Source organism: Zalophus californianus, chromosome 1 (assembly GCF_009762305.2).
Source record: "Zalophus californianus isolate mZalCal1 chromosome 1, mZalCal1.pri.v2, whole genome shotgun sequence".
NCBI classification, from domain to species: domain Eukaryota; kingdom Metazoa; phylum Chordata; class Mammalia; order Carnivora; family Otariidae; genus Zalophus; species Zalophus californianus.
This window is the reverse complement of record NC_045595.1, coordinates 171,178,681-171,205,870: the sequence shown is the minus strand read 5'-3', so window position 1 is coordinate 171,205,870 and position 27,190 is coordinate 171,178,681. Positions and strand designations below refer to the sequence as shown.

The following is a 27,190-nucleotide window of genomic DNA, read 5'->3' as shown; positions in this document are numbered from 1 at the left end:
TATTTATGAATGTAATGGTTCTCTTTCACATGTTAAGCCTAATTGAAAATTAGCTCTCATCTAGTCATTAGAAAGTTACTATAGGCCTAGGAAGCAGTTGAGCAATTTGAGTACTTCCTTAGATCCTAGTAAGATATTTCCCTAAGGAGCAATTTGTCCCTTCTCATCTGATCATTTTTTCAATCCACTTATTCACCTTGCCTTTATTAAAACCCTACTCCGTGCAGCTTCTGATCAAGTTAGAGCAGACTATGTTGGGGTTCCAGCCAGCCCACCTCATGCTTCATGATTAAGGCAGGAATCTTTTCTCTACTAAACTAGGCACAGCAGCTTAGTTTTTCCTAGACTATGTGTTATTAAATAAAGAGATTTCAACAAAGGTTTCTATGGCGTAAAAATACATTCTTTTAATGCCTTACATGATAATGGTTCTTCTTACTGTTGCTTGTCTTCCTTCAGTCGTGATGTAACTCCGAGTCTGAGGCTTCATCCACATCACAGAAAATTAAGAGGCATGTGTTCAAACAAACAACGGGCTTATGGCTTTCTTTCACTTCTCTCACTGGAGGAGAGAATGTGTAATCTATAGATTACTGTAGCAGAAATAGAAGAAAAGCACACAGGAGAGAAAACATGAGATACACAAGAGTAGAAGGAAACACGCTGACAAAGGACGAGTGAAATTGATTGATGATAGAGAGAGAGAGAGATGATAGATAAGGAGACACATCTATAAGTAGAGAAAGAGTAGAGAATCTTTCAAGTCCTAAATGTATAGCATCTTATGTATATTCTACAAGTATGGTATGATTATTATTTGAAATCAAGTATCAAAATAATCAAATAATCAAAACATTCCTCAGGGAAAACAGCCCTTGATGTAGCATTTGGTTTAACAGACTATGTTATCATTAAACTTTGAAGTTATTCACATTATAGCTCAGAGGTACCATCATTAATCTAAACCACACAACCATGGAGTAGCTACTATGTGCCAGTTACAGATACTGGATTCTTAAGACTGAAGAAAGGATCTCTATTCTGAATGAATACATACTCAATTCTCAGCTCTCCAAAATTGTAGTCACACCCGTCAGTAACCAGGTTTGAACCCAAACTCTACTCTGAATATTAATTTACTTACACGTTATATATATTTTCTGTTTTGCTATGTTATGGTTTATATTTACTCTAAGACACAAAATATAAAAGGAATAAAATTAAAATATGTTGAAATAATATTCATTTTATATACTAACAGTATAAGATGTATCAACTTAGGATCTGATTACAAGTTCAGCTTATTTTGATACTTGATTTCAAATAATAATCATACCACTCATGTACAATATACATAAGATGCTATCTATTTAGGACTTTTTGTGATCTCTTTTTATATCAGATTAGGTCATTCCTGCATTTCACATTACGGTTGACAACTCTTTTTACGAGTAGAAGACATAGATTTTCTATTTTCTGTGTGTTCAGTGCGTTTGCTTGGACCTTTACTACCTATTTTCTAATGTATATCCAAGGTTGAGAACCACTGTGTAAGGAGCAGCATGAATTCTAGGATCACTGCCTTGGGCCAGGTGAAAAGAAGGCCCTGCCCTAATTGTTTAAGCTTTTGAAGTAACTGTTTTATTTCATGAATACTTTGGCATTTTTCTCACTGTTTTATTGTTTAAACAAGCATTCTCCAAAATTCTCTGATCACATACCTCTAACAATGAAAATGTTTGAGCATCCTCCACAGGGAGTATTATGACTATATTTTATTCATAATTTATTTGATTCACATGTGTGCATGTATTTTAAGTTTACAATTCTAAATTATCTTCAACTGAGTCTAGATATTCTTTGTCTACACATAGATCAAATTGAGTATCTGCAAAAGTAAAACCAGATGGGGACAATTTGAAGGAACCACATCTCAAAAAAATCATATTATAGGGCTATTGCTTTTATTAAACTTTTCAGGCAAAATTAAATTATTGATATGTAATCTTCAATGAAGGGATTTCTTCTGTTAGGTTTTTGTCTATGTATGTGGGGGAGGCAGGTAGTTCTGCATTAGAAAAATTTAATCAGTCTACCTCAATTTCTCGCCCAAAGAGGTTTCTTTTTTTAAAGCATTAGGACTCTTGGGGCATGTGGGTGGCTCAGTTGGTTAAGTGTCTGACTCTTGATTTCAGTTCAGGTCATGCTGTCAGGGTTGTGAGGTCGAGCCCCACGTCAGGCTCTGTCTGCACTGGGTGTGGAGCCTGCTTAAGATTCTTTCTCTCCCTCTGCCCCTCCCCTGCTCGCTCTCTCTTAAAAAAAAAAATAGAACCATCTAATAATATTGTCTTATATTTATGATTATTTACCTTTATTTAATCCTTACATACAGCCCCATTAGGTAGGGTGAGTTGTTATTTTCATTTTATGTATGAGGAAATTAAGGCATGAAGAGTTCAAAGTCATAGTCATCTTTTTACACAAATTCTTAATGATATCTAATTTCCAAGGTAAAGTTATTTCAAAGAAATTGCTGCAAATCAAATTGAAAATGATTTTGTTTCATTGAGTTTAAGTTTTAAATATATATATAAAAGATTTTATTTATTTATTTGACAGAGAGAGAGACAGTGAGAGAGGGAACACAAGCAGGGGGACTGGGAGAGGGAGAAGCAAGCTCCCTGCCGAGCAGAGAGCCGGACGTGGGGCTCAATCCCAGGACCCTGGGATCATGACCTGAGCTGAAGGCAGGCGCTTAATGACTGAGCCACCCAGGCACCCCTAAATATATTTTATTTTAACTCTTTGAAAACTGGCAACTCTACAGGCCAGATTACTTTCCAAATAATCTAGGTAATCAGAATCCTCCATTAACTGATCAAACCAGATGTCAGAATTCAGGCTGATCATGTCAACTTCTGCTTTTTTTACATTGTGGTCACCAGCAACCAACTGTGTTTTTTTAGGATGCTTTGTTCTCATGCAGGGTTTCTCAGTGGTGCTACTAGCATTTTGAGAGAAATTCTCCTTTGTGTAGGGAGTATACCAGTTATTACAATGCCTTTAGCATACATCCTGACCCTCACCCACTAAATAATGTCTTCCCCTAGTCATAATTTGCAGTAGACCCTAAGGGACATCAATGACCACCGAACTACTGAAGGACAGATAAATCATCAACTCCTGCAGCCAGTGACTTACATTAACTTACCTTATACCAGTAGTTAATAGTATCTTTTGTGAGTTTGGTACTCAAAAATGTTTGAAATTATATTTGAGTAGAGTTGTCAGATTTAGCAAATAAAAACACAGGATGCCCCATCATCTGGCAACTCTATATTAGAGACAATATAATGCTAATATCCTATTATGGTGTCTCTTTAACCCACTGTCACTAACAAACTGGAAACTCACTTATTTGAGATTTAGAAAAGCATGTGTGAAGTGACACATCTTATATTGCAAACTTGTAATGAAAGGGAGGAGTACTCTCATCAAATAAAAGCCTAGTTTATTCTGACAAATACTCCGGTATACTGAATGCAACTAAAAACAAAATGCTGATGGACGTTTACATTTATCCTGCTGCAGATACTAGCTGTTGTTTTTTCTTTGGCTACAATATAATTAAGTTCTACACTTGCTTATTTATTTTGTTGTTTTCTTGTTTAATTCCACTTCAGTGTAATATTAGTTTCAGGTATACAGTATAGTGATTGGACACTCCATACCACACCCAGGTGCTCATCACAGCAAGTACACTTCTTAATCCCCACCCACCTCCCTTATGATAGCCATCAGTTTGTTCTCTGTAGTTAAGAGTCTGTTTCCTGGTTTGTGCATCTCTCTCTCATTTTTTCTTTGTTACAATTACTTATTTTTAAAAAAACAAAAACAGCAAGAGCCAGCAATTTAAGCATTACAGCAAACCAGACTAAAATTATTTCCTTTCCAATCCCAAAAGGTTCCTGGACTTAATTTATTGTAGATTAAGAGATAAGAGAATTATAATAAAGAATAAATTCAGCTTCATTATTGAATTGTGAAAACAGAGCTGTAGTGTTTTATGTAATCTCTACTGACATGACTGACCCTAAGGAGAGAAATGATAAGGCGTTGTTAGCACATAATGTGATATTTCAACTGGATGTGTATTCATGTACACCAGCTTTTCCTGTTGTTTATTTCATATATAGAAAAAAAAAATGACAGTTCCTTAAGGAAGAGATGCCACAGTAAATGAAAGACCTTTTAACCCACAGTAAAGAAACATAACAAAACCACTATGAATGATGCAGCAAGTTTAGGAAAATGAAAGCTGTTATTAAATATGACAGGCTGTCACAACCACAATAATAGTTATCAGTGTAATCATAGCAATAAAATAATATTTGTATTTCGATTCAAGGAGTTAAAGTAATGGACATCGTGTCTAAGTTAACAGTTTCAAGGATTATGGCTAAAATAGTAAACACAAAGATAAAAATCTCTAAATGTGAAGTATATTAACATTATTTAAAGTCTGCTCTACATGCTTTTGCTTTTCTTCAAATTTCCTTTGTGATAATTTAATTATATTCCTTTTTCTTTCCTGTACATGATTATGTTATTCTTTTTCTTTTCAATCTAGGATTCTTGAACCAAGCTTCCTGTCAGTTGGCTTCAATAAATCCATAATCAGCTAGAATTGGAATATTTCTGTTTGTCACAGCCTATACTACAATCTGAATTTCTTATAATTATTTTCTCTGAAGCAAAATCACCATTGCTTTTGTAACTTTAAGAATGCAGAATAAATATATAATTATCTCTACCTGGTATTCAGTGATGCTCCTGGGCTATGGGTATTTTCTCAGACAGCGTTGAAACATGGCGATGTGGGATGCGTGTACATGAGGACACATTTTTGCTCAATGGTAGATACCCCCATGTAGTAGAAATTAGAGTCACTGTTCATCACAAGTTACCCCAGAACACTTTCTGGCCTACTACTTGGCACATTAGCCACATCTCTTAATGTTTAAAGGACTCAAACTCTGCTGGACCGTCTTACTAAAGCCTCACAAAATCAACAACAAAATGAGTTTATTTACAGTATATGATTTTCTTTCTATGCTTCCTTTAATCCAATGTACAATGAACAGGCCTCATCCATTAAAACATCTCTAAAGATCTAAGAAATGCTGGCTTTTCTTTAGCAACAACTTTTTCCATAGAAGCAAGTTGTGTAGAGAGTGGCAGGTATACCCGGTCCCTTTAATCCTGGTCCAAGTTCAATGAGGTTTTCAATTTTAACGTATTTTAGGGGCAAAATTTGTGTCAAGGAACAGAATGAAGTCTCTTCAAAAATTCAGGACTTGCTAAAACTGAGCGTGCGAGGATTGATCCAAGGTCTCTTTATCCGGAAACTGCTGGGCCTGGTGGGGGTTTCAGAGGCCCCAAATGATATGCATTCCTTACCACTGTCAGCGTAACTTGCTTTGAGGGTGTTACTGTGATTAAACTTCGATATACCGTATCAATTACCAGTGCTGCCCAGGCACTGATAGTGCCTGGATATTAAATTTTCTTCTGAATGACTTTAGTGTCTTTCAGGTCATTGAGACACCAAATTGTAATGCTATTATTCCAAACTGCAGGGTTTCTAATTCATATTCGGAGAAGAACAATCTCCCAAATGGGAAGTGACTCATTATTTATTTTTAATCTATAGTGGAAAGATTTTTGTCCTAGGAGTCTGCCAGCTCAGCAGCCGCCCTCTGCCCCTTCCCGTGCCTCAGTTTGCTAGTCTGTAAAACGAGGATCTGGATGATCTCTGATGTCCTTTCCAGCTCTGACAGTGTTTTCTTCTACAATTCATGATACAATCTTATGGGATAAACTTCCAAGTAATTTACTTTTTGTTTTTTGGGTTTTTTTTTTTTTTTTCTTCATAATAGCCTTCTTGAAAATGAAAAAGCATGTGGTTCTAACTTTGCAAACTCTCACGTCTTCTCCCGAAAAGTATAACAAATTAAGAATTGTATATATTGATTTCCTTGCCACTATTTCAAAAACGCACTGCTGCTGACATACCTAAAGCAAAGCACTGCTCCTTCCAGTGGGCCTTCGATGTCCCATCCTGCTGAGGTTGTCTTCCGGAACTCGTGGATGTGTGTTCTGCAAAAAGATAACCCCGATGAGATTTATATCCACTTTGCCAAATGGGGGCTTAGAAATTTTATCTTAGCATTCTTTTAAACCGTGTTGGATTGTAACTAGTTAAGAGTAGCTTTCTTTTCAAAAACTAAGTTGATTTTTTTAAGGTTTGTGAATAAAAATGCATTCTATTCCTTTTCATTTTTTTGCTTCTTTTAAGGTTTGATGTCTTTATTAATCATAGGGTTTTTTTTTTCCTCCAGTTAAATGATCAACAACTTTTCCACAAAGAAGATTTTGATTAATGTCCATTTTTATCTCTTAAAAGGATCCTTCCCGGCTATTGGGGTGGAGGCGTTTTGCCCCAGCTTCCTGAGGGCAGGGTTTTTAAATAGCATCCAGGCCCCGCATCCAGTGCCAGGGGGAGGATCTCTGCCCCCCAGGATTCCGGCTGGTAGGTATTTCACGTGATGTTTTCTGCCACCATATACCGCAATAAGAGTGTGCTCACAATTGAAAGATCCACAAGACAAAAATAAATATTTCTATATTGTTGAAAGGAAATGCAAGTGACTTTTCTCTACTGCAGGGACCACATTTATGATATCTAATGCTTCAGAAGTAGTCAAAGGAAGTGGAAGAAGGCTCTGTAAACTGAGCACCCAATTAGCATCATGCTGTTGCTGCTTCTAGAATAATTTTTACATGAATAAGAGCTAGAGCTTTAAATCCCAAATTTTGTAACTCAAGAATAAAAATAAAGATAAATTTGAGCTACTTTGCTGCTTGGAATTGGCTAGCAAAGAGAATGAAAAACAACGTTAGTAACAGAAAGAGTAATTCCATATTTGGACGAGTTTATACAGATTTAATTAAAATTTCATTTCACTCAAGAGAAATGATTGGAAGAAATGCCAGAAAGTAGCAAATGTGGAAGAACCTTTTGAAAAAGAAAATTAATACTCAGTTTCCCCTAAAAATATCAATCTGACCAAAGCTGTGTTTTATTAATGAGAGAAACAAAATATAGGAAATTGAGCATTTTAAAGTGCAATTTCAAAGTTTAGTAAATCACTTTTTGGATCATCTGTGGTAGTATTTCAATCACAAATTATTTTTCCCCTCTCATTTTTTAAGATATCTAGCCGCCTTCTTCCATTGTATGAAGGATACAAGCCCACTTTATATTTTATATGTCTCTGAGCAAAACAGAATTAGGATATTGATTCTTGGAGTTTTATTTATCATAATTCTTGTGTTTTTTATCATAATTAATAATTATGCCACAAATTATAGTCATGACACCAGTGCATTCGGGAGGGTCTGGCCCAGCCAACCAATACTGGGAACGTTTGAAGACACTAGGAAATCCAATAAAAACAAAATTCCAACACGCGCGTTTCTTGCTTTTCTTGACAAAATTATCCTAACAAAGCCTAAGATTATTACACTTACATTTTTTAGTTGCTTTTCAATTACCCTTGCCTATTTAATTAGAACATACAAAATAACAAACTGTAAATATGCTTTGATGTAATTTGGTTTTTTCATTGGATAATTACTGATTGATAATGGTTGGAGGCTTTGCAGCCAACAAGGCCACTGATAGAGTAAGAACCAAAATTACGTGAATTAAAAATTAGCAATTTTAATTCTAATGAGCGCCACTTTTTTTCCTCTTTAGAAACAAAACTGGTATCCATTGCACGGAAATGTTGTCATTCTTATTGTTGGTGGTGATGGTGTTGATGCAAAAGACTAGAAATAAAAATCTATATAAGCTAAGCTCTCAGAGTTACCTGAAAATATAAAAAGGCAGTTTTCACATATAATATTAATATCTCAGTGATTGGAATTGAGGAATGGATGATTTGTAGTTAAATGGCTTAATTCTTAACTCTTAATGACAAATCTTGGTGGATTTAGGTATGTTTGGCAGAAATGACATCACAAAGTTCAGGAGTGCCTTGAATTATTCAGCATCACTGGTAAAAAATAAATAAATAAATAACCCTTGTCACTTAAACACTGAGGATGATAGAAGAAAGGTGATGTTTCTATAATACATACATGGAAACAACTTTCTAGAGAGAGATCTGAAAGAACACTCTAGCATTCTGTTCTCGGCTTTAAGCTAAATTTGCCTCCAGCTTTCATAGGAGAGAAAACTCAGTTCAGTTTTCATGACTTACATACAAATCAAGTATAACAAAATTGCTTCATAAAAAATGTATAGATCTGAACTTGTTCCTATTCCCTCAAACTGAAATTAACTCAACTCCCTTTTCCTGGCTTCTATCACTGTGATAAGTGATCCCTGTACACATCCTCTGGCACCTTTCAGTAATGACCGCTACAGTTTCAAAGGTAATTTTTATCCTCTCCCATTCATCTACAGCATATCTCCCAAGAATTTCCTTTATAATTTTGTGTAAAGAGGAATGAAGCCATATTTTTATTTCATATTTTTAAAAAATTATTTCTTTGTGGTCTAATAGATGAACTCATAACCCTTCAAGTTGAGGACATCATCAAGAAAGCAGTTCCTCCCTTGACCTGTACCATGGTATTTTTAAACAGTTAGCCAAAGGTTGATGGCCACGGGGCAGCACTTAATTTGCTTTCTCCCAATTGATTATATTTCACAGTACTTCGAGGGTCTCAAAAGACATTAGCTATGTCATTCAAGGAATCACAACACCTGTTCTAATGATGGTGCTAATTTAGTTCCCAGTAACTTATCTTAATCAAATTTAAATGAGATATGTGATGCTGTCTTGTGTAAAATAGTTTCTTCACATTCGTGTCACACTGTGCTATCAAGGAGCAATGTTTTTATAGTAGTTATTTTTACACTGACTGCAGTAATGAGAGAGTCATTGACTCATGACACCCAGAAAGCAGATAAGCTTGAAGTTGGTATTTATGTAACCATTGTCAATTGTTTATACTGTTTATATGACCTTTCTCTTTTCCAGAAAGGTCATAATAAAGAGTTATTATTCTCAGTTCCAAATAGAGAAGAACACCAGAAGGTAATTGGCTGAAAATTGAATAGCAAGTATAGTCATATATTTAATGCAGTGCCTTTCATACAGTAGTTAACCAACGAAGTAAGAAAAGTCACAGGAGAGAAGAGAGGAGAGGGGGGAGGAGATAAGAGATGAGGGAAGCTGAAAGAGGAGAAGATAGAATGACGTAACTGCTATTATACTTTTTAAATCAAAGTCTTCCCTGCTGTATTCTTCCCTGTTAAAATCAAATTCTACCTCCCTGAAAAGAATTGATGCCCTTCTTCTAAATAATTTGCTAATAATTTGTCAATTATTAACAAAGTCTGTGAAAGAGAAAACAAAGGAAACTGGCAGCATGTGGGATTTAAAAACAGATAAATTCTGAAAGAAATCAATGTCCAAGATCTCCCTAATACTTCCTTTGTGGTTAATCTTGGAAGCTCTTTAGTTGTGGAGGGACTGTTCTTCTGAAACACCATCTCAGTTTGTCTGCCTGTGCTTTAAATACAATGCTATTTATAAAACACCTCTTTTGACATTTTTATCTGAGCTCTCTTCATTGCATTCCATGTGTTGGGGTCAAAATAAATGGCAAAGATGGAGTGAATCAATCCCGTGAGACTCCCTCTCTGCTTACACTGAATCAGATAACAAGAGAAATATTAACACATGGGCACTCAAACACCAGATTTGCAATCATTAAATATATAATTAATAATGATAAGTACTATTATTTTATTTTTTTAACATTTGAAAAAAGATTTGGATGAGCCTTATACTCAAAGAGCCAGACTTTTTCATATCTTCGTGAGTGCCCCTGACTTGCAAAGTTAGGAAATGAATTCACAATCCAGTTTTCTATAAACTGATAACGGATCCAACTAGACAATTCCTATAGCAAAGGACTTACAGAGCTGAGCCAATATTAAAATGTCTTCAAAGTCCATTAACCATGATTATCAATATTTTTCTTTCCATATTTCATGTGAAATCCTATCTGATATGGAGTCAGGGCAAATATTACATGCACTGTTATCCAGGTAAAAATTTTTCTTATTCAGAAGGCATATAGTTTAAATGGTAGAAATACGTTAGGAAGAATATGATATTATCAGACTTTGATGCATACAGAGGACTGCAGAAGAGCAGTAACACAGATAACTAAGTGGCAGACTTTGAAATATACCATAAGTTAAGGAAAATTGGCATTAACTCAGTATGCCAAGGGAAATCAACAATGGAAAAGTATATAACTTTTAAATACAATCGAACTGCAGTTCAGGAAAATCAAAGTAAACCATTTCATTTTTTATATGTTTAGGCATTCCAAAAAAGGTCAATAATTTTGCTTGAGATCCATAATTTGACATTTCATAATTAATCATTTCTGACAAAATAATTTCTATAGTTTGGCTATAGTTCTTCCGAGGATGATTATTCTTTTTATATTTTTATATAGTATATATGACAATTTGCCTTATTTTATCTTTAACAAAATATTGTTGCAATCAATGTACATAAAGGTTAAGAGAGGGTGGTTTACTTTTTAAGTAAGAGACCTCCAAGGGAAAAAAAAGCTCTTTAATTGAAGGGTTTATATTTTATACATTTCTCCAGTTGAGAATGTTGCCAATTACCCTGAATGAGGTGTGTGTTAATGAGTGTTTTCAAGTACCTACTTAAACCAAAAGCTAATTATAAAAGGTATAGGAAAAACTGATTTAAATGTACAAAGTAAAATCCTGAATAAATGTGAACTATGGTTAAAAAAAGGAAAAACTTTTATTTGGATTCCTAACTCCTGGTTTTTTTATTCCTTGCCATTGTGTGATTCCAAATAGGACCCAATAGGCCCTAATCAATACTCATTTGTACAGTTCTCCCTAGAGAACTCTCCTCGAAAGTTTGTGCATCTGCAGGCTTCAGAAGGAAACTCTGCAGAACTGCAACTATTTAAAAAGAAACTAGGATGGGAAATCTGGGGCAGGAGTGGGCAGAAGACCAATATTATTCTATTTCAAGACTGAGGAGTGGCATAGAAAAGAGAGAGTCACTGATAAAATGACAGAGAAACCAAACCCAGCCAACAGAAGCACAAGGAAGGTGACATAAGTGATTGTATTTCTAGTCATGCACCAGTAACTGCTTTAAAATATTTTCACATGGTTATTGCTACATTAGAGGGTTATTTAAAAACACCTTTTGGGATATACTGATAGTTTCCAAAACCTGTGCAAGACGGGCTGGCCAGATAATGTCAAGGTTGCGTTCAATTAGCTTCCTCTATCGCTTGAAGTCATTGGTTCCAAAGAGTGTGGTTCTTTGGCTTACCTGAGGAGAAATATGCAAAAGATTAGAAAATAATTTAAAACGTAAAGAAGACAACTTGAAGATACCACTTGGGATAAGAGAAGTCAGGATGGGAGCATACACAAAACTGAAGGTATAATTCCAACTTTCAAGTAACATTCAGTTTCTAAAAACTTTAATCTATTGCAATTTATGAGTTTAAGGACTCTTATGGAGTCCCGATGTTGTAGTACAGGTCATGGACTCAGATTCCTAATGGGTTATACTTAGTTTCTTGGCCAAAAATAATAGACTCTTCACCAAGAAAACTGACATATGATCATATATGTAAATATTTGTATACAATTTCAGGAGGCCTCTGGACACCTTGAAGTCCATAAATGAAGAATCTCAGGTTCTTAAAAACTCAATATTTTTTACATAAAATTATGTTTAGTTGACATAAATGAGCATCATTATCTTTATGCAAGATTGACAGTGTGTTTAAAAGAAAAATTTAAAAATCAGAGCTGCATGATGCATTTGATATCAAATTCTTGAATATTTACAAAGAGAATTTCTATTTTTTTCTTCGAGGACATGAAATGTCTTTAAATGATCACCAGATTTTTTACTAGTTCTTTTTTACTTCTTTACTAGTACTTTTTACTATTTTCAGATTCTTTAAATAGTTCTAGCTTTTTTTTTTTAAACTTTTTTATTTATTTATTCATGAGAGACAGAGAGAGAGAGAGAGCGAGGCAGAGGGAGAAGCAGGCCCCCAAGGAGCAGGGAGCCTGATGCGGGACTCGATCCCAGGACCCTGGGATCATGACCTGAGCCGAAGGCAGACGCTTATCCATCTGAGCCACCCAGGCGCCCAAATAGTTCTAGCTTTTGACCTTAGTTATGCATTCTTGACAGCATAAATGCTTCGTTTTCTTAATATCATTTGAAGAAGTTTGCATCTTAAAAATCTGGACCTTATTTATATGGCTATTTAAATTCTTAGGTGAGACTATATATCTATTCCCTAGAGATCCTCATGTTTTGTTATTATAAATTGTGTTATCTATTTTTGATGCTATTCAAAGAAACTGTCAACACTTTCAAAATATTCATCCCAGAATCATTTTCTTTTCACAAAGAAAAATTCTAAAAAACCTATCCAGCTTGCTAAATTAGCCAGGTCTCCATGTGAATTAGTGTTTAATCTTTGTGTTGGTGGGAATTGTTGTGTCTGTGTGTTCACCTCAATTGGGAACATGATAAGCAACTGAGCTGCTCAAATGCCTTTTCCTCTCCCACAGGGCCACATGCATGCCCTCATGGGCTGCTGGGCCACTTAAGAACATAAATAAGTGGGAATAGACCAACCCTGTTATAAAACATGTCACATCACAGCATTCATTCTTGTGCCTTGTAGGACAAAGCACGGTAGAAATTGCCTGGTGGCACAATGTTGGCTTTTCCTAGTTCTATTCACAGAGGTCTTAAAGAAGTGTAATTAGCAAAACTGAACTTTTTCTTTTTTTCTTTTTTAATTAAACTTGTAAAAATTGCAGAAAAGTCTCAAAAATATGTAGTAACTTTCCTATAAGAAAAAAGGAAAGTAGTTAGTAGTTTAATTTATATCATAGATGTGCTTCATTTAGCAAATGTTTTCTCCATTATATTAAATTCTCACCATAAATTACCTATGTAACCGGTATTAATTATATCCTCTCTAGACATTTGCTTTATTTTTAAATTTTGTGTTGCTTTTCTTTTGATTAGTGAACGATACAAAAGACCAAAAAACTGAATATTGGATTAATTATGTAACCATAAGACACTTCTGAAGCCAGAAATAAGGCATAACATTTGAAACACGACTGGAAAATATGATACCTCCTCTCAAAAGATTCAAGAGTCTCTCTTAAAACATTTCTTTGTTAAAGAACCTCAGAATCATTATCATAAATTGATGTATGAGAATGGAGAAAGCAAAATCTAAAGGTTTTACCAGCAAGTTTCCTTGCATGTATTTCCTGTTTATATAGAATATTATAGTGCTTTACAAGGCTTTAAAATCGTAGAACTTCTGAAGGACAAAACATCTTTGGGAGCAACAAAGTGTCCAGTCCATAATAACTTTACAGGATGTGTTTCTAAGATGAGGCACAGACACTTAGAGTAATGCTTTATGTCTCCAAATTACTAATGGAGACCCAAGTATCATTTGGGGTATAAGAAGATGGTTAAGCATGCAGACTCTGGAGCCAGATCTCCTGGATTCAAACCTTTGCTCTGTGCTCACTGTGCATCCTTGGACAAGTTACTTAAACTCTCAGTGCATCTGTAATCTGAACTGTTAAACTGAACTAGTAATTATACCCACCACAAAGGTTGGTATGAGGATTAAATGAATTAACACATGTAAAACTCTTCTCTTAGAACAGTACCTGGCATATTGAAAAATTTCTTTTTAAAGTTAGTCATTACATATGTGCTGATTTAGATGTAGTATCTATTGTTAAATTGTCTACATAAAAGGTTTTCACAGAAAATAAAACAACAAAGGCAGGATAAAATTATTTATTTGATGCATAGTTTAATTTTTTTAAAGCTTTATTTATTTTAGAGAGAGAAAGAGTGGAGGGAGGGGCAGAGGGAGAAGAGAATCTTCAAGCAGACTTCCCGCTGAGCATGGAGCCTGACGCAGGGCTTGATCTGATGATCCGTGAGATCATAAGCTGAGTCAAAATCAAGAGTCAGATGCTTAACTGACTGAGCCACCCAGGCACCCCTGTTTTGTTTTTTTTTATAGATTTTTTTTAAAGATTTTATTTATTTATTCATGAGAGACAGACAGAGAGAGAGAGAGAGAGAGAGAGAGGCAGAGGGAGAAGCAGGCTCCCAAGGAGCAGGGAGCCCGATGCGGGACTCGATCCCAGGACCCTGGGATCATTACCTGAGCCGAAGGCAGACGCTTAACCATCTGAGGCACCCAGGCGCCCCAGGCACCCCTGTTTTAATTTGGTTTTTAACTTAGATATTACACAGTATTTCAAGTTATGAGAATTGTCTAATGCATTTCGTTCATTGCGACCTAATGGTAATTAAATAACTGATCATACAATAATCAATTATATACACAATAATCAATTGAATATTGTATAATCATTTCTTTCACAATGGTTGAAAGCAAAGTCCCAAATCAGATAATTTCAAAACATACACTTTTAATTTGATCATTGTCATTATAATACTTTTGTAAATATGGATGCAGTACAAAATCAAGAAAACCATTCTTAAAAATGCATATGTTATTAAAATTTTGCAATATGGTTAGTGTCTTGTAGTGGAAACAAAGTCTAACATTAGGCATCTTTGGCAGTAACTTTCATTGTCAACAAGACACTTCTAATTAAGGAGAAGTCTTTTTGCCCATATGGTAATTTTCAGTAGAAAGGATAGTACTGAATATTACTGAAGTTAATTGATGCAGATGGTATGCCACTGCTCTCTGGAACTGGCAGGAAAATCGTTTCATTTCTTTAGCCTCACACCTTTCATTTCCTCTGAAACAAATCTAGATTAAGAAATGCCACAGTTTTCAGAAATGCAATCCCTTCTCTTAATTTCTGCTCAGCTGTTTTTGTTATTGGATAAAATAATTTATTCTTCAGCATATCTCTCAGGACATTTGGATCACATCTAAATTTAAAAAACAATATAAAGAAATTAAGACAAAGCATGGAACCAAATCAACATAGTTATCATAGAGATTCAGGAGTTTCAAATAGCTTTAAGGTTAAAATTAATTCCTGGGGCACCTGGGTGGCTCAGTCAGTTAAGTGTCTGCCTTCAGCTCAGGTCATGATCCCAGGGTCCTGGGTTGGGTTGGGCTCCCTGCTCAGTGGGGAGCCTGCTTCTCCCTCTCCCACCATCCCTGCTTGTGCACGCAGTCTCTCTCTCTCTCTCTGTCAAATAAATAAATAAAATCTTTAAAAAAATATTAAAAAAATAAAATCAATTCCAAATTAACCGTGAAACATATTGTTATAGGTACAAATATGTAGAGTACAGAAGATGCAGATTAGCTTGTTAGGTAGGAATTAGAATCTATTTCCTACACTAGTTATTCCCAAGAAACTGTATGTTATAGTATGTCATTTAAAATAAGAAAATACCCATTTTGATTATGTAACTCTAGGAGAAACCATCTTGTTCTTTAAAGCAACTTCAAGCCTGTCAATTTCAGGTGTATAGGATTTTTTTTATTATGTTCAGTTAGCCAGCATATAGTACATCATTAGTTTTTGATGTAGTGTTCAACAATTCATTAGTTGTATATAATACCCAGGGCTCATCTCAACGTGTGCCCTCCTTAATACCCATCACCCGGTTACTCCATCCCCCCACCCCCCGCCCCTCCACAACCCTCAGTTTCTTTCCCAGAGTCCAGAGTCTCTCATGGTTTGTCTCCCTCTCTGATTTCTTCCCATTCAATTTTCCCCCCCTTCCCCTGTGGTCCTCCTCACTATTCCTTATGTTCCAAATATGAGTGAAATCAGGTACATAGGATTTAAATGGACTTTTGAGACCATCAAGGAAGCTCCTAAATATACTGACTGTAGGCATTTTCAGTTATGAATCTTTTTCACTCGGAAAGCCACTTCTTAGTTTAGGATTCAACATCTAGCCAGTAAGGTAAGATGTGATATTTGCATTTATCCATTCATTCTTTAAGCTGTTATTGGGTGATTCAGTATTTAGTATAATGTACTGTTCTCTGTGTTTTAAACATATTATTTCATTTAATCTCACATATCACACAATGGAGGAAGTGTTATTATATAATAATATGTAATATACAAATATACAAATGCATAGGTATAAGGAGACAGGCAGTAACATAAGTGAGTTATGAAAGATCACTTGCCCAAAGTGGAAAAGTCTTGAATATCACATTATCCGACTCTAATCCCACAACTTCTAATTGCACTGTGCTGAGCACACAAAGGATAAGGTAACCAACCATCCAAATTTGCCTGAGACATGAGAATTTCAGTGCTAAAATTGGGAATTTACTGTACTAAATAAAATGTGTAACTAGTGGTCATTTTACTTTGCCATAGGATATAAAAGAATTTTCATGTCAGTACTAAACTACAATAAAATATGGAAATGATCCATTTTTATAAAACTATTTTTTGCTACATGATGGACAAATATAAGGAGGAAGCAGATAATTATGCACAAAAAGGAAGGAAAGCAAATGTACACCAACATTTTTAAGTGCCAACGATTGCCAGACACTGTGCTAACTATACATTTTCTCATCTAATTCCTTGAAACCCATATGTAGTTGGTAATATTATCCTCATTTTATAAATGCAAAAACTGAGAGAGCAAAAATAATTTGCCCAAGATCATGTAGTTAATAGGCAGCAGGGCTAAAATTTGAAGTTTTCTTTGTCTTCAAATCCATATATTGTACAAGGCAAAGAATTTAGGATTTATTGATTTGCCATTCTTTTATTTCAGTAACTCTTTTCTTGGTCTAGAATTAGTCACAGAGAACATCTTTATATGTGTATTCCTTCTGGCATACCATTCAAAAAAATGAAATTTTGTACCTATTCTGTGCCTAGTTCTGTGCTCAACAGTGAATTTGCTGGGAAGAACTATGCACAATTCCTGACCTCCTGGACATTTTAGAGTGGGAGGCAGACACCTCCATAGTAAACACCAATACCATACCATAAGTGTGTCATACAATTCTTTGATTAAGATGTAAAGGGAGGAGGGCGCCTGGGTGGCTCAGTTGGTTAAGCAACTGCCTTCGGCTCAGGTCATGATCCTGGAGTCCCAGGATTGAGTCCCGCATCGGGGTCCCTGCTCGGCAGGGAGTCTGCTTCTCCCTCTGACCCTCCTCCTCTCATGCTCTCTCTCTCTCTCTCTCTCATTCTCTCCCTCAAATAAATAAATAAATAAAATCTTTAAAAAAAAAAAAGATGTAAAGGGAGGAGAAAGCAAATAACCAGGACTTCCTAAAAGGGAAAGTGATTCATAGAATTGACAATGGAGACAGTATTTAAGCCCTACTTTTTCCTTTTTAAGGATATGATTTTACAGTGAGAAGACAGTCTTCCAGGAAAGAGAGGGAGGTACAAGTCATACTTCCAGAATGATGAGTCCCCTAGAGAATTTGAAAAACAGGAAGTAGGGGACTAAGGGGAGGTAAAAATGACACGAGAACAAAGGTAGAGGAGAGACTGTGAAGGAATTTATTGCCAAGCAGTTTAGACTTTAATACCGCAGCAAACAAAACAATAAGTAAAACAGGTTTTTAAAGGAGATGAGGCATTAGCCCTTTATAGTAATTGACTGTTTACCTATTTCCATTCCCCTTTCCACTATACACTCCATGAAAGCAAGGATCTTGTATTGATTGAGGATTTTGGTTTGGTTTGGTTTTGTTTTGTTTTGTTTTAGAGAGAGGGAAAGAGAGAGCACACTCACACATGTGAGGACGGGGGGGTTGAGGGAGAAGGAGAGGCAGAGAATCTTAAGCAGACGCTACACTGAGCGTGGAACGGATGCAGGGTTCAATCTGATGACCCTGAGCTCATGACCTGAGCCAAAATCAAGAGTCAGACACTTAACCAACTGAGCCACCCAAACACCCCTGATTGAGGATGACTCTTTGGAAATCAGAGGAGTACTTGATATACAATAGGCATTAAAAAAATGTTTGATGCATCATTAAAAGTTTGAAATAATGGTTATATAAGCGTTAGCAACTATAACTGATAACTAATTATTGTAATAAGTGAAGCAAGAGAAAACAAAGGCAGAATAAGGGCAGCAATAATTTTATACAGAATTAGCACAACTTAATAACTTATGGACTAACAGGGGTTTGATAAAGTGAGAAGTCCAATATTACCGTAGGATTTCAAACCTGGGTAACTAGATAGATAATGATTTTTTTATTAATTTTATTTTATTATATGTGAATCACCATACATTATATCATTCATTTTGATGTAGTGTTCCATGATTCATTGTTTATGCATAACACCCAGTGCACCATGCAGTACGTGCCCTCTTTAATACCCATCACCAGGCTAACCCGTACCCCTGCTGCCCTCCCTCTAGAACCCTCAGTTTGTTTCTCAGAGTCCATAGTCTCTCATGGTTTGTCGCCCCCTCCGATTTCCCCCCTTCATTTTTCCCTTCCTACTATTTTCTTTTTTTTTAACATATGATGTATTATTTGTTTCAAAGGTACACGTCTGTGATTCATCAGTCTTACACAATTCACAGCGCTCACCATGATACATAACCTCCCCAGTGTCTATCACCCAGCCACCCCACCCCACCCACCCCCCCACCACTCAGCAACCCTCAGTTTGTTTCCTGAGATTAAAAATTCCTCATCTCAGTGAGATCATATGATACATGTCTTTCTCTGGTTGACTTATTTCACTCAGCATAATACGCTCCAGTTCCATCCACGTCATTGCAAATGGCAAGATTTGGGGTTTTTTGATGGCTGCATAATATTCCATTTTATATATATATATGTATGTATACCACTTCTTCTATATCCATTCCTCTGTTGATGGACATCTTGGCTCTTTCCACAGTTTGGCTATTGTGGACATTGCTGCTATAAACATCAGGGTGCACATACCCCTTCGAATCCCTACATTTGTATCTTTGGGGTAAATACCCAGTAGTGCAATTGTTGGGTCATATGGTAGCTCTATTTTCAAATTTTGAGGAACCCCCATACTGTTTTCCAGAGTGGTTGCACCAGCTTGCATTCCCACCAACAGTGTAGGAGGGTTCCCCTTTCTCCGCATCCTCGCCAACATCTGTCAATTCCTGAATTGTTAATTTTAGCCATTCTGACTGGTGTGAGGTGGTATCTCATTGAGGTTTTGATTTGGATTTCCCTGATGCCGAGCAATGTTGAGCACTTTTTCATGTGTCTGTTGGCCATTTGGATGTCTTCTTTGGAAAAATGTCTGCTCATGTCTTCTGCCCATTTCTTGATTGGATCATTTGTTGTTTGGTTGTTGAGTTTGATAAGTTCTTTTAGATTTTGGATACTAGCCCTTTATCTGATATGTCATTTGCAAATATCTTCTCCCATTCTGCCGGTTGTCTTGGTTTTGTTAAGTGTTTCTTTTAATATGCAAAAGCTTTTTATCTTGATGAAGTCCCAATAGTTCATTTTTGCCCTTGCTTCCCTTGCCTTTGGTGATGTTTCTAGGAAGAAGTTGCTACAGCTGAGGTCGAAGAGGTTGCTGCCTGTGTTCTCCTTTAGGATCTCCTGTTTCACATTTAGGTCTTTCATCCATTTTGAGTCTATTTTTGTGTGTGGTGTAAGGAAATGGTCCAGTTTCATTCTTCTGCATGTGGCTGTCCAATTTTCCCAACACCATTTGTTGAAGAGACTTTTTTCCATTGGACATTCTTTCCTGCTTTGTCAAAGATTAGTTGACCATGGAGTTGAGGTTCCATTTCTGGGCTCTTTGTTCTGTTCCACTGATCTATGTGTCGGTTTTTGTGCCATTACCATACTGTCTTGATGATTACAGCTTTGTAATAGAGCTTGAAGTCCAGAATTGTGATGCTGCCAGCTTTGCTTTGCTTTTTCAACATTCCTCTGGCTATCCAGGGTCTTTTCTGGTTCCATACAAATTTTAGGATTCTTTGTTCCATTTCTTTGAAAAAAGTTGATAATATTTTGATAGGGATTGCATTGAATGTGTAGATTGCTCTAGGTAGCATTGACATCTTCACGATATTTGTTCTTCCAATCCATGAGCATGGAACGTTTTTCCATTTCTTTGTGTCTTCCTCAATTTCTTTCATGAGTATTCTATAGTTTTCTGAGTACAGATTCTTTGCCTCTTTGGTTAGATTGATTCCTAGGTATCTTAGGGTTTTGGGTGCATTTGTAAATAGGATTGACTCCTTAATTTCTCTTCCTTCTGTCTTCTTGTTGGTGTATAGAAATGCAACTGGTTTCTGTGCACTGATTTAATATCCTGCCACTTTACTGAATTCCTGTATGAGTTCTAGCAGTTTGGGGATGGAGTCTTTGGGTTTTCCACATAAAGTATCATATCATCTGCAAAGAGTGAGAGTTTGACATCTTTGCTGATTCAGATGCGTTTTATTTCTTTTTGTTGTCTGATTGCTGTGGCTAGGACTTCCAGTACTATGTTGAATAGCAGTGGTGATAGTGGACATCCCTGCCATGTTCCTGACCTTAGGGGGGAAGTTCTCAGTTTTTCCCCATTGAGAATGATATTCTCTGTGGGTTTTTCATAGATGGCTTTTATGATATTGAGGTATGCACCCTCTATCCCCACACTCTGAAGAGTTTTAATCAAGAAAGGATGCTGTACTTTGTCAAATGCTTTTTCTGCATCTATTGAGAGGATCATATGGTTCTTGTTCTTTGTTTTATTAATATATTGTATCACATTGATTGATTTGTGGATGTTGAACCAACCTTGCAGCCCGGGGATAAATCCCACTTGGTCGTGGTGAATAATCCTTTTAATGTACTGTCGGATCCTATTGGCTAGTATTTTGGTGAGAATTTTTGCATCTATGTTCATCAGGGATATTGGTCTGTAATTCTCCTTTTTGATGGGGTCTTTGTCTGATTTTAGGATCAAGGTATGCTGGCCTCATAAAATGAGTTTGGAAGTTTTCCTTCCATTTCTACTTTTTGGAACAGTTTCAGAAGAATAGGTATTAATTCTTTTTTAAATGTTTGGTAGAATTCCCCTGGGAAGCCATCTGGCCCTGGGCTCTTTTTTGTTGGGAGATTTTTGATGATTGCTTCAATTTCCTTAGTGGTTATAGGTCTGTTCAGGTTTTCTATTTCTTCTTGGTTCAGTTTTGGTAGTTGATACATCTCTAGGAATGCATCCATTTCTTCCAGATTATCTAATTTGCTGGCATAGAGTTGCTCATAATATGTTCTTATAATTGTTTGTGTTTCTTTGGTGTTGGTTGTGATCTCTCCTCTTTCATTCGTGATTTTATTTATTTGGGTCATTTCTCTTTTCTTTTTGATAAGTCTGGCCAGGGTTTTATCAATCTTATTAATTCTTTCAAAGGACCAGCTCCTAGTTTCGTTGATCTGTTCTACTGTTCATTTGGTTTCTATTTCATTGATTTCTGCTCTGATCTTTATTATTTCTCTTCTCCTGCTGGGTTTAGGCTTTATTTGCTGTTCTTTCTCCAGCTCCTTTAGGTGTAGGGTTAGGTTCTGTATTTGAGACCTTTCTTATTTCTTGAGAAAGGCTTGTATTGCTATATATTTTCCTCTTAGGACCACCTTTGCTGCATCCCAGAGATTTTGAACAGTTGTGCTTTCCTTTTCATTTGTTTCCTTGAATTTTTTTAATTCTTTAATTTCCTGGTTGACCCATTCATTCTTTAGTAGGATGCTCTTTAGCCTCCATGTATTTGAGTTCTTTCTGACTTGACTGTTGTGATTGAGGTCTAGTTTCAAAGCACTGTGGTCTGAAAATATTCAGGGAATGATCCTAATCTTTTGGTACTGGTGAGTCCTGATTTGTGACCTATGATGTGATCTATTCTGGAGAATGTTCCATGGGCACCAGAGAAGAATATGTATTCTGTTGCTTTGGGATGGAATATTCTGAATATATCTGTGAAGTCCATTTGGTCCAGTGTGTCATTGAAAGTCTTTATTTCCTTGTTGATTTTTGCTTAGATGATCTGTCCATTTCAGTGAGGGGGCATGTTAAAGTCCCCTACTATTATTGTATTGTTGTTGATGTGTTTCTTTGTTATTAATTGGCTACTCCCATGTTAGGGGCATAACTATTTACAATTTTTAGATCTTCTTGTTGGATAGACCCTTTAAGTATGATATAGTGTCCTTCCACATCTCTTGTTATAGTCTTTGGTTTAAAATCTAATTTGTCTGATATAAGGATTGTCACCCCAGCTTTCTTTTGGTGTCCATTAGCATGGCAAATGGTTTTCCACCCCCTCACTTTCAATCTGGACGTATTTTTGTGTCTAAAATGAGTCTCTTGCAGACAGCATATACATGGGTCTTGTTTTTTTTATCCAACCTGATACCCTGTGTCTTTTGATTGGGCATTTAGCCCATTTACATTCAGGGTAACTATTGAAAGATATGAATTTTGTGCCATTGTATTGCCTGTAAGGTGGTTGTTACTGTATATTGTCTCTGTTCCTTTCTGGTATATGTTACTTTTAGGCTCTCTCTTTGCTTAGAGGACCCCTTTTAAGATTTCTTGTAGGGCTGGTTTCATGTTTGCAAATTCTTCTAGATTTTGTTTGTCCTGGAAGTTTTTTAATCTCTTCTTCTATTTTCAATGACAGCCTAGCCGTATATAGTATTCTGGCTGCATATTTTTCTCATTTAGTGCTCTGAATATATCATGCCAGTCCTTTCTGACCTGCCAGGTCTCTGTGGATAGGTCTCTTGCCAATCTAATGTTTCTACCATTGTAGGTTACAGACCTCTTGTCCCAAGCTGCTTTCAGGATTTTCTCTTTGTCTCTGAGACTTGTAAGTTTTACTATTAGATGTCAGGGTGTTGACCTATTTTATTTGACTTTGAGGGGGGTTCTCTGTGCCTCCTGGATTTTGATGCCTGTTTCCTTCCCCAAATTAAGGACATTCTCTGCTATAATTTGCTCCAACATACCTTCTGCCCCTCTCTCTCTTTCTTCTGAGATCCCAATTATTCTAATATTGTTTTGTCTTATGGTATCACTTATTTCTTGAATTCTGTCCTTGTGATGCAGTAGTTGTTTATCTCTCTTTTTCTCAGCTTCTTTATTCTCCATCATTTGGTCTTCTATATCACTAATTCTTTCTTATGCCTCATTTATCCTAGCAATTAAAGCCTCCATTTTTTATTGCACTTCATTAATACCCTTTTTTATTTTGACTTGGTTAGATTTTAGTTCTTTTATTTCTCCAGAAAGGGTTTCTCTAGTATCTTCCATGCTTTTTTCAAACCCAGCTAGTATCTTTATAATTGTCATTCTGAACTCTAGTTCCGACATCTTACTAATGTCCATATTGATTAGGTCACTGGCAGTCGGTGCTGCCTCTTGTTCTTTTTTTTTGAGGTGAGTTTTTCCATCTTGTCATTTTGTCCAGAGGAGAATAGTTGAATGAGAGAACAAAATGCTAACACCATAACAACGACCCCTGAAAAATATACACTAAACAAATCAGAAGAGACTGAAACAGAGGGAAAAGAAAGGGAAAGAAAGACGAAAGAAAAAGACAAAAAAAGAAGAGAGAATATCATCAGGATGGTGAATAGGTCAGTGCCACACACTAGATTTTGGGCGTATTTTGGTCTGTTGGAAGAAACTGCCTCCCAAAATTTTAAAGAAAGAAAAACTTATATATTTACAAAAACAAGGGTAAATACGATGAAGGGATGGAATATGACTGTGAAGATGAAAATTATAAAAGATTTTTTAAAAGGAATAGATAAGTAGTTGGTTGAAAAAAGAAAGAAGAGAAGTTAAAAAAAAAAAAAGAGAATGTGATCAGGCAGGAGGCTAGAACAAAGCCATACACTAGAGATTTAGGGTATATTTTGGTCTGTTAGAAGAAACTGTATCCCAAAATTTTAAAGAGAGAACAACTTATATATATACCAAAAATAAGGTTAACTACTATGAAGGGATAGAATATGACTCTTCCAGAAAGTGGTCACTTTTCTGTTCAGAGAGTTGCTGCTATTGTTTTCTTCGATCTCCTGTTGAGTTTGTAGGTGTTCAGAATGGTTTGATCCCTATCTAGCCAAATTCCTGGGACCAGATGAAATTTAGGTCTCCTACTACTCTGCCATCTTGCTCCTCCTCCAGATAGGGATGTTTTAACCCCAACAGGAATATAGGAGGGAAAGAGAGTTCAGAGGAAATGTTAAAAGATTTGATTTGAATTCACTTGAGCATAAGATTCATTTGGGACACAATCTGATAATGACCAGGCAACAGTCTGAGGGAAAATCATTCCCCAATTTTAGTACCTATCTTGTGAATGAAAATATATTATAACTTTGTTCAAATATATGGCATCCATATTTTCGAATGCCTTAGAGGGATAAGAAAATTATTTATTCTCAAATCCATTTCAGATTATAACTGTAATTCGCTGTCTCTACAGCAGAAATGTGGGAGGTAGAAATAGGTTAAAAATAATTGGCTCCAAATATCCGGAATTGCAACTGGGGGGAAAAAAACAGGCAACCTAACTGTCAATCCAAGTTATTACCACAAATTTTATCACATGGTAGAGAAAATATAGACATGATATAATGTTAAATAAACTAGAATTGATTTAAATCTGTAACAGAGGTTGGAGATCATTGAGATTTGTTTAGATTCTTAATATTACTGACAGCATATTAGAAATGGCCAAGCTGATACAAAATACTATATCCAGCAAAATCTCATTACTTTTATGAAAATATTAAATTTCTGTAATCCCCTTCTTTCATAGACCTTCTTGAGGCAAACAAACAAACAAAAACGCTATTTCACTCGCAAAATATTTTCCCCAAGTTTCCTTAGAACATTTGAAGAATGTTTTTCTTCTGTTTTCTTTAACAACACAAGAAAATATACTCTTACCATCATGTGGTTTCTCAACACCACCCATATCAAAATTATCTTAAGTATTGGGCAACCGCAGATTTGGAATGAAAAAAAAAAAAAAAGCATTAGTCAATAGTCCATTGAAGTCCCAATTAACGAAAATAATTTTTCTCTCTAACAGAAAAAAGATGATCTGGGATTTTGTGATTCATTGTGTTCAGGATATAGATAAGTGATTTCTTCCAAGGTTTTGATTCCAGTGCAGTTTAAGATATACATAACCATTTCTGGGCTATTTTTGAAGGAAAATGAAAGAAATTCACTTTTTGTGTGATTTGTAGAAGTGGTTTTCAAAATCTCTTAAAGCAAACTGATGAGGCTTCTAAAAAAGGTCTAGGGATTTTGAGACTTGACTAACATTCAAGAATCTTGGAGTTTATCCGCTGACTTCAGTACAGTGCACATACTAAGTTAATTCTGTGACATGAGGTCTTTGGGACACTGGCTAAAATTGTAAAAAAAAAAAGCGAGAAAAGCTGAAATATCTTGAAAATATAAAAAGAATTAATCACCTCCAAATATATTTTCCAAGAGCAATAATGTATTATATAATTTTTACATATTTGAAAATAAGACAAAGCACTGTTTACCAATAGACTTCTGTCACCTAGCCACATATTTGAATACCATCCTGCCATAATTCCCCTTATACTTATCTATTTTGTTGATTATAAAATATGATCATAGACTGTAAGGTTGCTTGTAATCTTCACAGTGTAACTAACCTCCCTATAGAAAACCACTAGGAAACAAATTACAGGTTAGATGCCAGCAGTATTCTAATAAGACAGCTCCTTAGTTTAATAATAGCAGCTCTAAATTGATGTGACTGCACAAAATACAAAAGATGCAGAGCTCAGGTGTGAAACTTCTAATTCACAAGAAACTGGGGGAGTCTTCATCTGACTCTTTATTATCCTTAATGAGAAGATGAAACTTATCACTGATGAACTTCAAGATTGCCTGAAGTATCTCCCAAGGAGTTATAGAGAGAACCTATTTCAAAGTACTTGGTATTCACACAGATTAGGATCTTGCTCAAATACTTCAGTGTTACCCTCTGAGGAATTAGGAAAATCGTTGAGAAAAATCATCTTGTTACTATGAAGCACCTACTCTGCTCAGCTTTACGGGACATGGCTTTGAGAAACCTAGTGAATGGGGATACATAGCATCTATGGGAAGTTAAGAGAGAAAAACAACCTAACATAGAACCAGGCACAACATTTCATAATGTAGACAGTAGATGTGATGGGAATGCCACTTATAGGAAATATCACCATGGAGACTTTCAAGGAAGAGGTGCAGTATATAAATTCTGGGGAGGTGTGGGATGAGATTATGGAGAGAAGAAGCAAATTGGTAGATAATCCTGGCAGGGGAATACCAAAAGGAAAAGCAGAGGATTGAACCAGTATAGATGATAATGACAGCTAATGGAACAGGAGATGGTTGGGCTAGTTAGGAGAGATGAGGTCCAGCATGGGAGGATGAACCTTACAGCTTTGATCTATAAATTATGTCAGAGAGGCACCTATGGCATAAAAGTTAAGAGCTTAAGCTCTGAGACATTCTGCCTTACCAGCTGCTTGACTCTGGGCAAGTAATTTTCTATCCTCCAATTTCCTTATCTGTGTAATAGGGCTAATAATAATTTGTATCAATACAGGGAAGTGCTTGCAAGGTTTTTTTTATTGTATCAAGACTGACATTCTTAGGGAGAGGAATATATATATATATATATATATATATATATTATTAAACTAAACATGTTTCTCTGGCAGCAATGGTCAAGGTAGGTTAAAATGATGTGACTCTGGGCAGGTGAACCCAAGCAACCTCTGTAGTAACCTAGTGTTTCCCCTTAACTTCCATGATCCATTATCATTGAAACTGGAATACTGGTCTCAGAACTTTCATATTTAAGTATAAAAAAATGATTTTTTATTTTCCGTGTCTTGCTAACCAAGTGTTTGCATCAGGCTCCTATTTCCAAGCTCTCTAAAACCAATAGCCAAATAAAAGATTTCATGACAAACCGTC

The 27,190-nt window shown here is 35.9% G+C and overlaps 1 protein-coding gene across 7 annotated transcripts in view; it reads left to right on the top strand.

Moving 5' to 3' along the window:
- The window catches only part of EPHA6 (EPH receptor A6), an 828,987-nt gene that overhangs the window by 665,177 nt on the left and 136,620 nt on the right, over positions 1–27,190 (top strand). For 6 of the 7 annotated variants that reach the window (XM_027586196.2, XM_027586194.2, XM_027586193.2 and 3 more), the window contains one exon: positions 6,467–6,592. The exons of the other annotated variant lie outside the window; for it this stretch is intronic. In XM_027586196.2, the coding sequence (XP_027441997.1) occupies positions 6,467–6,592 (126 nt within the window). The remainder of the gene's footprint in view (positions 1–6,466; positions 6,593–27,190) is intronic. 7 annotated transcript variants of the gene reach the window in all.